This window comes from Catharus ustulatus, chromosome 5 (genome assembly GCF_009819885.2).
Source record: "Catharus ustulatus isolate bCatUst1 chromosome 5, bCatUst1.pri.v2, whole genome shotgun sequence".
Taxonomy (NCBI): domain Eukaryota; kingdom Metazoa; phylum Chordata; class Aves; order Passeriformes; family Turdidae; genus Catharus; species Catharus ustulatus.
In genome coordinates, this window is record NC_046225.1 from 43,582,414 (window position 1) to 43,599,374 (window position 16,961).

The following is a 16,961-nucleotide window of genomic DNA, read 5'->3' on the forward strand; positions in this document are numbered from 1 at the left end:
AGACATTTGTTAATGGACAATCTATTTCCTTTGGAGAGAGGACAAGCAAATACATGTGGAGTGCCTATACAAGGTGACCGTTGGGGGGAAAAAAAACCTTATTTCTATTAAAATGACAAAAACTAAAGTCTTTTGGAGGTAGTGGGTGTGTAGAGTGCATATGGGGAAGTTTGTGTGGTTTTAGTGGGTTTTTTTGGGTTATGAGTTTTTCCAAATTAAAGTATGCTGTAAATTAAAAACATCACTACCTCAGCAATCCATTCAGAAAGCAACTAAGGTGAAAGCTGTCAATATGGAAAAGCACACCAGTAAAAGTCAGTTAAAAACTGAAAATGGGTATCAAGTGATCATACACAGCAATTAACTTGCGATTTGCAAGATCAAAATGCAGAAATTAAACATGAAGTGAACTTGAGAAAATGCCTTCCTACAGATTTTAAAAAATATTATTTTAAGTGAAAAGAGGAAGACCATTTTGCCTCAACTGCCATGCCTATAATTTTGTGTGTATCATTGGAACTGGAGTCTTGTGATAGGGAAATACTAGTTTTAGTCTTAGATGTCTTCATACCCATGGATCGTAAGATCAAAGCAAATAATAGCAGTATGTCTATTGAAAAAAAGTTAGCAAAGTGTAAAATGACAAATGGCAATTAAAAAAGAGATATATTTCAAGAATCCAGTCAAGAAATTTGGAAATCAACAGATCAGCTACATCCAAAATACTGAGATTGGGTAGTACAGCACACCAAAAGAGGCCCATTAGTACAGTCTGCTTTAATTACTTACAATCTCTGAGAAGTCTTTGTTCTAAATGAGTACATTTGTTTTAAGACACTTGTTTAGCTACTGGATGCCATTAAAATAGCCCATATTCATTCCCTAATAAAAAGGCACTTTTCAGCTGCTGTGCTGAAGACAAGATAGCTGAAGTACTGACAAGCTGTTTACAAGTGGACTAGAGACCAGAAAGTGGCTTAGAAATGAAAAAATTTTAAGATTGCACCCAGAGACAGGCATCTCACAATTAAGAAAAGCCAGGCACATAAGGAAGGGTCAAAGGTGCAGCTAAGTCATAAAATGTGACAAAGTCAGTGTAACAGCCTATACAGAACAAATATAACTGCTGTACATGCATTTATAAGAATACATTTTAAAAGCAATATAAATAGAAATTAGCTACTGCTTAGAGAAGATTTAAAGTAAAACATATGAATCTTGCACTGCACTGATTCCACATAAAGGAAAAACATCCATAAACATAAAGGTGACTTTGGGGGAACTGGCATATCACTACTGAGGGAAAAATGGCTAACAGAGGAACTATATGCCTGCACCCATTTTCATCCCAATTCTTAAACCCTAAACTACACTTAAATGAAACTGTATCCGTTCTTATACTGATGGCTACTGGTTACTAAAATTTCAGTCACTCAAACAGCAAATTACAGTATCTGGGTGAACTTTTTCTTCTTTTCCCAAAGAAAATAGACTTTGTGCAAATGTCACAATTAGCCCAATGTGGACAGAATTCAGCATAACAGTTATAAACAGTATTACTCTAAACTTCTGCAGGTGCATGTTTCTCATAAATTATCTGCAATAGTATGTGTAAGAATAATTTGGAGGTTGAAAGAAATTCCTCATGAGAAAATGAAGTCAAGAATTTTCCTTAAAACCTGAATCTGGAAATGAAATTTAAGAATTAAGATCATCTATTTTTAGCCTACCAATTTTAAGTCCTCTGTTCCCAGGTGCTTAATTTATAACTGAACTTAAAAGGACTAGATAAGATTAAAACAATTGGTCTGAACTTCTCTGACACTAGGTTACAAAATATATTTGAGAGAACTTAGCTAGGTTAATGTAACCTTGGACATGGTCGGGTCTTTTTGCACAGCAATGGCAAATGTAGCATGTATTATAGCACTTCAGGGTCATTTTTTCAGTTTTATGCTGTGATTTCCACTGCAGGATCCTGAGATCTTAAAACTACTGCACTGCAAGTTTCAATGTATGAGAAAACATTTAGTGAAAATACTACAAAAAAAGGTCCAAACTTAAAAAAATATGTTTTCAATTGCCATTGAAAAAAGAATGTGGCACTATAGAAAAACTTTTAATTTCTGCTATGTTGTGCAATCCCTGCTTTCATCATGTGAGTTTAGTCCAGCACACAGCTTCAAGGGTCAAAACAACAGTGGCAAGAGGAATTCTGCAGTCAATAGTGAATGCCACAAGGGATCTGTCCCCTCCTGGCTTTTTCAACATTCCAACCAGAAGGCAAAGGGCTTATCAAGACCACTCACCCAGTTAACATTTCACTTCACCTTACTTCTAACTGTGAGTTTAACTGAACTTCCCACTGCATCTATGGAGATTAACATTTAAACCAACAGATTTTGCCTATGAAGATGCCATCTCATGGGACATGCCTCAAATGACTACTTGGCATGCCAAGATCTCCTAACAGAAAAACAAGTGGTGGAGTGAACATGAGTGGGAAAAGTTAATTAAATACTTAAAATGCAAAACAGTAAGAGGAACATGACAAAACCATCCTACCTTAATGTGAAGCAAATAGTGATCTCTCACTTTGCGATTCAGCGCAGCACTTGTGGTCAGAACTCCTTGCTGGGTAATCTGAAAAGTTCTCTCTTCATTCCCAGTCAGGATGGTGAAGAGAAAAGGAGGGCCGTTGTGAGAAGAATCCCTGTCTGTCACCACTAGCTGCAGCACACTGAATCCAATAGGCTTATTTTCCTATGGATATATAATACACATTGGTTTTGTTATAATTGAGGATATGGTCTGGTGCTGATTTCCTCTTTGCAACAGAAACCCCCAAAAATTATCATCAAAGCAGTTAATCAGTACAAGAGAAATCAGAATGAAAATACTGCTTCAGGGAAATTACTACCCTTGGAGAATATGATTCAGAAACAGTAAAAGGAGAAAGGTAGCTTTTTAAACTTTGTGTTGTATTTTTGGAGGTCGTTCAGCCTTGACACTTTACATTTTCCACTTCTGGTCTGAGTTAATATTACTGTAGCCTAATTACTAAGTCATCAAAGATTTGAAATTTAAACAAAAAACACCTGTTAAGAATAATCAAATGCCTTTGTTGGGAGGACTAGAAAAATACACTCCTCCATCTGATCCCTTGTGCCCCTTAATCAGAGTTCTGACTACAGCTGTGGTTGCTACAGCCACCATTCCAGCTAAAATATGAAATCCAGGTTTTAAAATTTGCATCATAAAATCCCTTCAAGTTTGCATGATGTGGATGTCTGAGGTTTCAGACACTTCACATATGTTGACTTATCATGTACCTTTCGTACACATATAACCTTATCTGACACTTCTAACTCCTCTCCCAGAATACTTGTGTTCTACTGTATCAGCCAGATTTTTCTATATACATACTTATTTGAAAAGTAAGAAAAGTAGAACCATTATTTTGAAGTACAACGATAACAAAATGTTATCGCTTTCACAGTCGTAAAAACTCCTGCTAACAATACTCTGAGAGAATGAGTCAATTTAGTTATCAGATACTGCAAAAAGTTGAAGCTTTTTCCCTTTCAGCAAAACAAAGACCATTGCTTTAAAATACAAATATTTACAATTTGAAATCCAAAGTAATTTGACTTTCCTAAGAGCTAAGCACATTTTCTGCTGTGTCCAAATACATCCCTCTCCAATATATGGGGAAATGCACACCAGCATTCTTGGGCAACTCCTCCAGCATTTTCTCTGCTACTTTCAACTAAGGCAGCCCCATGAATGAATGAGCTATAAAACAAGAGGTTTTCCTTTTTAATTGAGTAAGGGAAACAGTACAGACAAAATAGCACAGATATTGGCTACACAGTCTGCAGTTTAAGAGATATTAATTAACATTTATTTCAAGAAAGACTGTAATTGGGGGAAAGAAGATGCATTTGACAGCAAGTTCAGAACATGCATCTGCTGATTTGGTTTTGCTTTTTTTTTTGGTTATTTTTTTGTTTTTGTTTTATTTGGTTGGTTTTTTTTTTTTTAATGCAAGATCCAGGACATCTTACTTGCAAACTGTGATGCAAGCTGACTCTGCTGTCCTTGCTTTAGCAGTTTTCTGAATCGGGCAAGTACATGCCAGACACTTGAGAATGTGGCCTACTGCTACCATCCTACAGTGTAAAATTAGTCAAAGGATTGGTATGCAGCCAAATGAAATTCCACTCTTGTTCTATGTTCTGTGGCTGATCCCAGAGGAGGCCAATAGGAATTAAGGCTTAACGTATGTGCCATGGTGCAGAACATCAGCTTCACAGTAGTAGGTACCTCAAGGATCTTTTTCTAAGCAGTAACACTTAAGACTAAAAAGAAATAGCAAAATTATTATGTATTTTAACATCCCTGTATGATTCTAAGATTGTTCTATGCATAAATGGAATGTGTAACGTACACACACATGTATGCGAACAAGAAACCTCAAAAAGACCCCAGAGAGGTTATGCAGTTTCCCTCACTGTAAATATTCAAGAAGTGTCTGGCCTCAATCCTGTGCCATATGCTCGAGGATGAGCCTGCTTTAGCAGGGAGGCTGGACCAGACAACTCACTGTGGTCCCTTCCAACCTCACCCATTCTGTGAATCTGACAACTTACAATGTAAGTTTCTATATAACATGCAAACAGGAATTTTATAACCCTCAACACTTATTTGATAAGCAGTCTCAGTGGTGACCTTAAATAATTAAAATTACAGAAAAGTTCAAGTCACAAATTCACAGTCCAATAACATTACTGATTTAACTACTTTACTAGTTGTATTTACCTGGATGATAACACTGTAGTTTCCTTTTGAGAACACCGGAGGATTATCATTTACATCAGAAACATCAATGTTAACTGTAGTTGTGTTAAGCTTAGGTGGGCTTCCATTATCTGAAGCTTGAACTGTCAAGGTATATCCTGAAATCTGAAAAAAAAAAAAAAAAAAAAAAAAAAAAAAAAAAAAAAAAAAAATTAAAACATTTAATGGAAGAATTATTTTAGAACAACCCTCAGTAAAGTTCTCCTTCATATATTTAATCCTTTCTCTTCCTCCCAAAAGTACTGATATAAAGAGATGCTTGCACTTTATTATAGCTATATTAATTCTGGAACACGAAATGGTATTTTACAAATAGAATAAGAAAATGGTGGTCATCAATTATGTATAGGTAAATTAATCCCAGCTGCCCTAAAAACACCAAAAAAACTCACCTTTTCTCTGTCTAGAAGCTTAGCCACTTTTATTTCACCCCTGGTAGGGTCAATTGTAAAAGGATTTCCTTGATTGCCATCTGTAATTGTGTAGTGAATGCGGTTGTTGGAAGGTCCATCAGCATCATCTGCCATAACCTAAGGGATATTAGAGTCTCATTTAAAACAGGTTGAAATAAAATCTAGTCCTTTTCAGATAAACTCATCCCAAAGATGAGTTCTCTTGGTCTAACAAATTTCACAGTTCACAGGAGAAATGTTATCTCAATAGAACAAACCAACATCACTTAATTTCCTGAATTTCTTTTGAAAGTTATGTCATAGTCTCGGGAGGAGAACATACACACATATCACAAAATATTAGCTACTTTCCCACAGCATCTGAAGTCCCTACTTCTGAAACTTTTTCAAAGTAAATTTTCAGTTCATTCAGTGGCAAACATCTGTTAATTGATGTTCACCTTCCAATCAATATTTATTCCTTCCAGACTGAAAGCATGATCATCATGACAGAGTATTTCAAAGTAAAAAAACAACACGTACTGTAATAACTGATTGTTCAAGCATAGCATCTTCACTGATTACTGCAGTGTAAGTGTCTTGGCTAAACACTGGAGAATTGTCATTGATATCTGTGACATTAATATTCACTGTTACAACATCACTTAATGAAGGTGTGCCTCCATCTGTGGCTTCCACTGTCAAGTAGTACTCATGGGAACCTTCATAATCCAAACTCTCAATGACAAAAATGGCTCCTAGGGAAGGAAAAAAAAAAATAAAGCCTCACACAAACTCTGTTACTGCTATACTATTATGTGTTGCAACTTTTTATTTTGACCTGACAGATTTTGATTTGTCACTGTAAAGCTGGAGCTACCCAATGAAATGATTATGCTTTACACATGTAAGTAAAAAGATGTGAAATTCCTGCCATTGCCACAAGAGATTGATTCACAGTTTAAAATAACTGGGCTTACATTTTGTAATGTGAGTTTTTAACTGACTAGTTAAAATAGTGCAGTCCCTAGTATAAACACTGATTTGTTGGATGAGTTTTTCTGGACCCCTTTTACTCCTTTCCAAATATAGGAAGTTTATCTGGCAAAGTATTTCTATACCTTAGTACCAGCATGACCACTGGAAAAAGCAGAACTGTAATTTCCACTACACTAGTACAATTAACTACTGCACTACTATAAATAAACTATTTAACTAACTACTAAACGTCAGTTAGAATTAACTTTTGGGTAGAAATCTTATTAACCCTCCCCCAAACCCAAACAACTTTACCAGAAATTAGCTCTAGAAAAGAACTATATATGTAAACAAAACTAAAATTGAAGTGTTTATTGATTTTTAACAAAGAATTGTGATTAATAGGGAAAAAGTCTCAACATAACCTAAATAGTCTCTGAGACTAAACCTGACTATCATACAAGCCTAAAATCTCCACTGTCATGCTGGATATATGGTTGAACATAATATTCCTATTCCAAGGTTCTCTAGGATTACTGCCTTTGTGGACCAATGACTAATCTTCCCAAACAATTTTATTTCTAATCCTTCTTTTGCCAAGCCTGGCCATTCCTTCTGATTATATACCTTTTATGGAAAGACTATTATGTTTTTCATTACAAATCTCATTACAAATTACAAATGTCTTTCTACCTGCCTGCCTCCAGAGTGGGGAATTTCCAGTTAGGAAACCCTTACTCTTGCCAGCTAAATGAACCTAATCCAAGTAATAATCCAATAAATAGAAGCAACAAATAAAGCTCATATTCTGCACTTTACTGCACTCCTCTAGAAAACATGCTGGCAAAATGGGTGAAAAGACAGAAGCAGCAACTTGTCAGCCAGGATGATGCACAGAGATCATACATAACCTGGTTGAACTATGGAGGAAGTCAGTATAGCATCATGCTTGTTTGGCCTAAAGTAATATTCACAGCTGTAACCTGTTACCTGTTGTTGAATCGATGCTGAATTTTCCATGTTCATTCCCACTGACTATTGAGTATGTGATTTCAGCATTGGCTTCAATGTCTCTGCTTGCAGCATAGATCTGGAGAACTTCAGTTCCAACCAAAATGTCCTCCGATACACTTGCACTATACTCCCTGTGCTCAAATACGGGTGGATTATCATTAATATCCAAAACAGAAACTACAAGACTACTTGTTGAAGACAGTCTTCTAGGTAAGCCTTCATCTGTAGCTTTCAAAGTTAATGTATACACAGCTTGTAATTCCCGATCCAAAGGCTTCTCCAAACGAACAATTCCAGAGAATTCATCAATAGAGAACTGCCCCTCTGCTGAGTTCACCAGTGAATAATGGATTTTACGGTTCAACCCTGCATTTTGAAAACAATTTTCAAGTATGAAGAAGCCATTAAAATACATAACAACAGAATAATACATCTGATAGCTATGAAAATAAGACATGCATGCTAAATATTATCATTCATGTTAGAAGTTAATTTCAAAAAGAGTTAAAGTCTCTTGTGAGGGGCAGAATTACTTCCAAAAAAAAATAAGCTAACACTTCACTGCACTGATTTTCTGTCATACAGAAAGTATGAACCATGGTTCTGCTTCAGTTACAGCACTAGTTAATATGAAACAATTGTTAGTATAAATGTAATTACAATTTTAGAACAATAGTCTGCTTAGCAAGCTTATAATAACAGCGGATGATAAGGGAGAGTTTGGTTGTATCAATTAACTAGACTCAAAATCAGTATGCTTATTTAAGAATCTTGCCCCAAAATTAACAGGAGCATAATTTCTAGCAACAATTTCTTTATAGAACAAACAAAAACCTCACAAATTTCAGGGGCAAGTGTTTTGGTCTGTCTGAGCCTCAAAGACTAGTGAGGTATGAAAACATCTGTCTGTTACCTTCCAAATGAGCAACCTAGATTATCATAGCACAAAGGAGCTCAGGTGTTTTAGGAGACTGAGGCAACTATTTGTTAGTACCACTTGATTAAGAAATTGATGAGATGTGGAAATCATACATACTTAACACATTTAAAAATACTTTATGCTGTTATGTTCCTTACAACAAAGCCTATGAACAAACTCTAACGTCATTTTCAGTTCATGTTCACTTAAATATTTTGAACTGAACAATGAAGACAATGAGACAGTAAAAATCTTAACAGCATATACATAAAGCTACAGCTGACCAGGGTTCTCTTGATCATTGATGGCTGGCCTGAGAAGCATTCAAAAAAATCCATGAATACATATTTACATGAACAGACATGGCCTGATAGTCCTGTTGCTCACATCAGAAGTAAAAGGATGAACCTAATCAATCTTAACATTATTACCTTATGACACTACAAATATCCTACATTTTGTCTCTACCCCGTCTCCTCTTTTTTCCAAAGACACTATATGGATGTCTTCCAAGCTACTCACATATGGAAGTCACGTGTTAAAAGATTTAGTAGACCAAAATATATCTTTCAGGAGTCTAATCCTGAAGGGTATTGAACATCTGTCAGCTCTACTGAAACACTTGACACCTCTCAAGATAAAACTAAAGAAATGATACTGTAAGTCTGAGAAAATGACAAAAGTATCAGTCAAAGAATGCATACCTGCATCTGCATCTGTTGCCTGCACTCTTGTCAAAAGGGTTTTAGGCTCTGTGTTTTCAAACACTGTAATGGAGTAACTATCAGTTGTAAACTCTGGGGTATTATCATTCACATCTTCCAGAGTTAGGATAATGTTAGCTTGGCAGAATCTTCCTCCTCCATCTGTGGCTTTCACTAGAAGATGATAAACTGCTTGCTGCTCGCGATCAAGTGCCATAAATGTTTTCAGTTCACCTACAAATACCATAACACATAAGTTGATTCAAGTTGCAAAGCTTAAGTACGCCCAGCATGTTTTCAGAAAAGCTAAACAAGAGTTTTCTTGTTTACAGTAATTTCATCAGTGGCTAAGTCAACAGCTATACTGTATTAACGAACTCCACTTTGGGCAAAGCATGTAAGTGACCTGCCTTTTCAGCCTGAAAAGATTAAGAACTGAAATTCTTTATTTTTTTTTTCTAATGCTCTTGAAACAGAAATCAGCTAAAGTTAAACTCCCTGATAGTGCAGAGATATAACGTATATACACGCAAAAATCCATGTCTGTTTGTGCAAACAAAATGAAAATATTAGAACTCTGGCTTTAAAAAAATGCAAGGTTAAATCCATGTCTGGTTTTTCTGGGTTATTTAGTTGTATTCCTTCTGTAGTCATTGGCATTTCCTGAAACACTTTTTGTGATTATTCTAGCCCCACCAATTATCAATTTATGTAACAACACAGTAGCACATCATATAGGTGACACTCAAGGACAAAAAAACCCTGCAAACCCATGAAGTAAAGTCCTTCTTCTTTATTTTGTCAATGAAGTTTACTAATCTCTTCTACTTACATTTTTGTATTCATCTTACTCCATTTTTTCTACACTGTTTGCCTTCCTACTGGATGTCTACTGCAGCCTGCACAGTAATTTTGCAATAACTGTGACCTATTATATATAATATAATACAAAACACACAAATGCCATGAAGACCAAAGTGAAGCAACCTAAAAGTTAATTTCATTCAATAAAACTGGGGGAACTTCTGGTGTTCACTATGGAAAAGAAATTTGTTGCACCATCTAACCTCATCTCATTTAATTTTCCAAAACAAAAGACAGCAAGGACAATCCGAAGGAAGATATTTTCAGTTACAAATCATTATTGCTACTACTACTACAGGGAATATAAAAAGAGCAAAATTTATGGCATACTTTTATTCCAGTCACTTTGGCACAGAAGTTTCTGGCTTCAGGGCAATTACCCTGTTTACGCTTTAGTTCCTCATATTAAAATACCTGCCTCTTGCCTGACTTTATTCAATATATTACTAGTATTTGTGTAGTAGAAAGTCACATTTTAAACTGCTGTACAATAAACTAATCCTTAGTGAAAAGTTTTAATGGCTGACATTTATGTCTTAATGTAATAACAAAAGATTTGATAAAATGAGGTGTCTAGAATGTTGTATAATGTATAAAGTATTATTACCTGTGTCTGGAGTGAGTCTGAATTTTTCTGCTCCTGTGCCATGCAGTGTGTAAGTAATTTCTGCATTGGAACGAATATCTGCATCTGTAGCAGACACCTGCATTATCAGTTTGCCAGGAAGGGCATCTTCAGGAACTGAATCAGCATATAAAGTCTGCAAGATTTCAAAGTTACATTGAAAAACTAAACATATGAAGTAAGCAGAGCTTGGAAAGGGGAGGGGAAGAAGGAATGATAGAGGAAATAATATTCTGTTCGAATGTTCAGTAGCATATAATGTGAACCAGAGGATGAAATTACTGAAAATTAAAAGAACTTAAGATTTTCTAATTACTTACTTCACATTTATTAGATTATTCAGAAAGGTATTTAATACTGCCATCATAGGAACTTTTAAACATCCCTGCATTGCTCAGAACTCGAAACACTTCTAATTGATTAACTGATAACAGAATGTGTTCCCAAAACAGAAGTTACAGATTTTTGCTAATTTCACTTTTAACTCTTTTGGTGGATCATCTTTTCTAGGTCTGTCTCAACCTACAAGAAATTGGTATCTGCCCTTTTAATGACACAAGACCTTCTAGATTAAATTAAAAATAAAAAAGGATTCAGAATTTAATGGCACTAAGCACTCTTACAGCTCATCCATGTCAGGAATGTGCGTTGCATTAGAAGCATGAAGACTTGTAACACCAATATTCACAAAGGGGAAAATAAAAGGGGAAAAAAAGCTAAAAATACTGACTTGCAGTCTGTGTATAACTGCAACCATTTATACAGAAGTAACCAACATAAATATCAACTAAGAAAATAAACCTTGTGTTCACTGTATACTTGTCCTTCCTAGAACAGAGGAAGATTTCAACCTAGTAATATCAAATCTGTGTTAAAATATGAAAAGTCAAAAAGAAGCAATAACATCTTACAGAGGCTATCTTTCTCAGTTTTTTCCATTCTTTTTTTTCATGTCCATTTTTGCAGACTATAAAATCTGGTAAAGTAGACAGCTTTGTAACAAGAAAACATTTATGGTTTACAGATTTTTGGAGCTGTTGACTGCAATTGCAGGGTAATGTTCCACTCTTTTCAACTCTTTTATCACAGGAAATACATATTTCAACTAAGCAATGGGATTTAGCTTTCTTTAAAACTTTGCTACTTCCATAAAACAGAGTATATAAACTCTAATGGCTGCAGCTTAAAAGAATTTTTTTTTTAAAGAATTAACATAGGAGAAATGTACTACAATTCTCCTTATATCTCTTAAATACTCACTGAGTGTCAATGAATTGTCTTCAGATTTTTAAAAAATCTGTGATGTATCTTTTATTTGACAGTATTCTATCTTAATAGTCCAAATTTTTGTTACTGGTTTAAAAGGAATAGGTATTTGTCAGATTCCTGAGAAGCAATTTCAGAGAAAATGTAAATTTTATGTATGAAAGCAGCAGTAATGGAAGATACAAGACTCTGCCTACCTTTTCACAAACAGGGCTATTATCATTACCATCAAGGACTTTAACCTCCACCACAGCTTTAGCTGCAAAGGTCCCATCAGTAGCTGTAATATTTAGAAGATAATTATCCTTTTCTTCCCTGTCCAGAGGCTTTTTGACATAGACCTTCCATTCATTCTGTATATTTTCGATAGCAAACTGTTCCAAAGGATCACCTCCTGAAATATTAAAAGAAATATTTATTTAAAGATGGAGGTTTCCACTAACACTCTATCAAAATTACAGTATAGCTAGGGAAAAAAAAGCAAATAAGCAGGCACTTTGTGGTTTTATGATAAAACAGCTTCACTGCTTCCTTTCCCAGGTAGAAATTGTCAGTTGATGCTCACAAAACCAACTGAACTGTGGCCAACAGAATCCATAAAAATTAATTTAGAAATTCATACAGCATTATAGAAAACATCATATGACATATGCTAAATAAAAACATTAAAATACTCCACTGGAAATTAACAGCCTATTATTTTGTGAAATTTCTTTCATTTGTTCTTCAACTACATCACTAATCTAAGTATAGTTTTTAAAATGAAATTTGATACATAAATAATATACAGAGAAAAGTATTTTAAGCAAAGAGTACATGAAGCAAAGCCAAGTAAAACTCATTTTTCCACTGACGTTTTTAGCATTCATATTAAGACACACACAATCTCTCTTTGAAGCTCTGTGGTTTCAAATACTCGCCAATCTCTTCAAAGATTAAGTTTCATCTCCCATCATTCCAGCACCACTCAAATGGTTATTCTGACACTACCCAAAAAGATTTACCTGTGATGTAATAAAAGACTTGTCTATTGGTCTCTTCTGTATCAGCATCTGTTGTACTCAGGATGGCAATTACCCCACCAGGAGGGTCATCCTCACTGACTGTTCCTTTATATATCTCTGCAGTAAACCGTGGAGGATTGTCATTCACGTCTGTGACAGTAACTTCAACCACAGCCATAGAAGACAGTTGAATTTTTTCACCCCGGTCAGATACAACCACTGTGATTTCGTATTTGTCTCGTTTCTCGTGATCGAGTTCTTTCAGAGTGGTAATCCAGCCAGTTTCCATGTTTATGGCAAAAGACTCTATAACATCCAGCTCCTGAGAAGGATCCAAGCTGTAAGTAACCTGCCCATTGAGTCCTGAATCCAAGTCAGTTCCTTTAACCTGTATGACTTTCGTTCCAGCTGGTGTGTTTTCTACAATGAATGCTTCATATGGGTTGGACTCCAAAATGGGGCTGTTATCATTTGCATCTTTTACTTGAATGCTTACCTCTACTGAGGAAACAACATTATAATCTTCATTTGCATACTGTGCTTGGATTGAGAACTGGTACCACTTGGTTGTTTCATGATCAAGACTCTTCTCAAGTTTCAACTCTCCAGTCTGGCGGTCAATCACAAAAAAGTCATCTCTGTTACTCTCAGGAGTGTTCCCTTTAATCAGACTATATACTAAAGTCTGATTATGCTCTGCTTTGATAACATCTATCACAGTTCCAAGTGGAATGTCCTCAGAAACAGTATAAGAATAAAATGGTTCTGAAAATTTTGGAGTAGGCACTTCTGGTGGGAGTATTCTAGCATAGACAGGAACAACTGACTCTTTTTGGGGAGATCCACCATCAATTGCTCTAACAAGGAAAGTAAGAAACTCATTTTCCAAACCAATTAAGCTTTCTTTTGTAGTAATTATACCAGACAATGAATCAATTTCTAAGTTCTCTTCTACGTTTTCAGACTCTGCTTCAATAGCGTATGTGATGTCTGCATTCGTACCTTCATCAGCATCAGACGCCCAGACTTTAATGACCGAAGTACCCCGTGGAACATCAGACCCAATATTTACTTCATACTCTGTTGCTCGGAATTGAGGAGCATTATCATTGTCATCTGTAAGTATTACATTAACAGTACAGAAAGCAACTTTCCCTCCTGAATCTTTGGCCATTAAACTAATGGCAATTACTTTCTCTGCTTGTGTTTCACGGTCAAGCTTTTCAGAGGTAAAAATCTGTCCTCTCTCATTTGTATAAAACCTGTCTTTGGCAAAGTCATTTACAATGTGGTAAGTGATGTGGCCATATGTGCCAGAGTCTTCATCTGTTGCTTTAACTTCAGTAACCAAAGTATGCAATGGAGCATTTTCAGCTAGTTCAACCTCATACTCATTCTGACTGAAAACAGGACTGTGCATGTTGGCACTGATTACAGTTATATGGACTTGGGCTGAGCTTCTGAACACACCATCAGAAACTGACACATTAAGATTATAATGTGACTTCAGTGTCTGTCTGCGTAGGTTTGAGATGGTGATAATGCCAGTTTTACTATTAATCACAAAATTCTTCTGATCATTGCCTGTCAGAATGGAGTACTCCAGTTTGTCAACATCTGAACTGTCTGCATCTGAGGCTTGCACACATGTCACAAAATGTCCTCGAGGAGCCAGTTCACTAATTTTGGCTTCATAGAGCAACTGGCTAAAAAGAGGGGGGTTATCATTGAGATCAGTTACATCCACAGTTACAATAATATCACTGCTCAAGGGCAGCATGCCACCATCTATGGCCCTTATTAGTAACTTATGCTGTTTAATTTGTTCATAGTCCAAAGTTCTTGCTGTAAGAATGAGTCCAGTGCTGCTATCTATGTGAAAGTAGTCATGACTTTCACTATTATCCTCAACCAAGTGATAGGAAATTCCCCTGTTGGTTCCAGAATCGGCATCTGTAGCGCTCACTTGTGCAACGAATGTTCCAACGACAGATGCTTCAGAAAGTGTTGCAATGTAAGACTGCTCTGTAAACACAGGAGGATTATCATTGATGTCTTCCACTATTATGTCTACAAACACATCAGCATGTGCCCCATTTAGGGAGTCAGTTGCTCGGACACTCAGTTTATAGGCTGGATGGGACTCAAAGTCAAGAGGGGCAACAACATTTATAACTCCAGTGTTGAAGTTGATAGTGAACTGATTGAAAGGATCTCCACCTGTGATGCTGTAAAACACCTTGAGTCCTTCAGGGCTGTTTGCTTGCACATGTACCACAGGACTATGGAGCTGAATGTTTTCTGGTATCTCTGCACTGTAGAAAGGCTTTTCGAACACTGGCATAGCTTTACTCATAACTGTAATTGGGACTGTAACTTCAGCTGAAAATGCAGGGTCTCCTCCGTCTTTTGCCACTACTGTGACCAGATACTCCTTATTTAGTGTGTCTGGTTCAAACTTCTTCTTCAGGGAAATTTCACCAGTGGGATCAATTTGGAAATGCTCATGATGTTCTTTGAGATAGTAATGCACATCTCCATTTTTGTCTGTATCTTTATCTACTGCTGTCACACGTTGAATAACATGGCCTGCTTCAGAGTCTACTTTAACAACAGCATAATATGGAAGATTGACAAAAAATGGAGCATTATCATTTACATCTTCTACTGTGACTTTAACTACAATGTGTGCAACAACTGATGGTTTATTTTCCTCTGTCACTTCCACGACCACATCAAAAGATTCTTGCTGTTCACGATCAAACGGTATTCCCGTTGTTGAAAGGACTCCTGAAGTTTGGCTTATTTTAAATCTGTTGTCTGGATTTAGAATATGGTAAAACAAAGGCTTATTTATTTGATTCCCTATAGCAGTAACAACAGCTATTGTTTTTGCCTCTGTGGAATTCTCCGGCACTGTTGCAGAGTAAGAACTCTGTGTGAACTTCAGCTGGCTTGCTTTGCTTTCTTTCACATTAATTTTTATAGATGCAGTGCTTGCAAATCTGCCATCAGATGCTCTCACTGTTAATTCATATCTGCTTCTTAACTGAGTTGTGTTTTGTACTGTTATATCTCCAGTCTTAGGGTTTATTGAAAATTTTTCTCCAATGTTGCCTTCAATAATGGAATAAATTAATTGGGAAAAAATGCCTGAATCTGCATCAGTGGCATTTACACTGATGACTTTCACGCCTTTGTAAGTAGGAACCAGAATGGATGTCTCGTATAGCTCTCTTGAAAACACAGGAGGGCAATCATTGATGTCAATCACATAAATAGTAACATTAGCTGCATATTCCGCATATAGACGTGGTATTCCTGTATCGTGTACTTGCACTGAAAAGTGGAAAATATTTGTCTCCTCATAGTCCAGGTTCATTACTGTCCGAATGGCACCAGTGCTAGAATCAATGGTAAAATACTGGCGGACAGATGGTTCAACAATTTGATAAACAAGCAAAGCATTAGATTCTTTATCAGCATCTGTAGCTCGAATTACTAATGGGATATTCTTGTCAGTCAGAACCACACTGTTAATTGAAGCTGATTCACTGATGAGTCCTGTATATTCAGCCTGCATAAAAATTGGTGCGTTGTCATTCTCATCTCGAAGATGGACCAAAACCGTTGTATTACTGGACAAGCCAGCCATGTTTGTTCCTTGCACAGTTAGAGCATAAGAAGGCAAAGTTTCAAAATCAAGTATCTTCTGGGTAACGATGACACCTGAGTTGGGGTTGATAGCAAAGGCATCATCTGTATTGCCATCTTTTATTTCATAAACTACAGAAGACTGACTGTATGCTGCAACCATTCCAACAAAACTGCCAATGCTGGCACTTTCACTGATTTCTGTAGAATATTCTCTGGCTGTGAATTTTGGTGAGGCGTTATCAGAAACTGTAACAAATATGTGCACAGAAGTTACTTCACTCATTGGAGGATGTCCTTTATCTGTAGCTTTTACCATCAGGTTGTATTCTTCCTGGTTACTCCGATCTAATTCCTTTGCAATTTTAATCATACCCAAAATGGGATCAATAAGGAAGGAATTTCCAATATTCCCTGTGAAGAAAGAAAAAGCAATTAAGAAAGAAGTATACAGAATTTAAGGATGACTGCTTATTTAGCTCTATACTCAAAAAGACACAGACGGAACACAGAGACAATGAAAGTTTCTCAGTTTTGCTTGATAAACATTTGTTAGCTTGTCTGGAAAGTTTTCTGTAATCAAGAGTTGGCAGTAATTCTAACTTTACTTCTGGAAACACTGCATAAAATATAGTTAGCAAAGCCAGCCAAGCCTTGAAAATAAATGCGAAATTTTTTTTT

The 16,961-nt window shown here is 36.1% G+C and overlaps 1 protein-coding gene across 5 annotated transcripts in view; it reads right to left on the minus strand.

Annotated features, from left to right (window-relative positions):
* FAT1 (FAT atypical cadherin 1) overlaps positions 1 to 16,961 on the minus strand; it is a 112,884-nt gene that overhangs the window by 15,756 nt on the left and 80,167 nt on the right. For all 5 annotated transcript variants that reach the window (XR_004417931.1, XM_033059760.2, XM_033059761.2 and 2 more), the window contains 9 exons: positions 12,627 to 16,694; positions 11,820 to 12,016; positions 10,339 to 10,492; positions 8,868 to 9,101; positions 7,221 to 7,610; positions 5,796 to 6,010; positions 5,253 to 5,390; positions 4,822 to 4,965; positions 2,566 to 2,763 (listed from right to left, as the gene is read on the minus strand). Coding sequence is in view for 4 of the 5 variants with exons in the window: in XM_033059760.2 (XP_032915651.1) it covers positions 2,566 to 2,763; positions 4,822 to 4,965; positions 5,253 to 5,390; positions 5,796 to 6,010; positions 7,221 to 7,610; positions 8,868 to 9,101; positions 10,339 to 10,492; positions 11,820 to 12,016; positions 12,627 to 16,694 (5,738 nt within the window). In the remaining variant the exon portion in view is untranslated. The remainder of the gene's footprint in view (positions 1 to 2,565; positions 2,764 to 4,821; positions 4,966 to 5,252; positions 5,391 to 5,795; positions 6,011 to 7,220; positions 7,611 to 8,867; positions 9,102 to 10,338; positions 10,493 to 11,819; positions 12,017 to 12,626; positions 16,695 to 16,961) is intronic.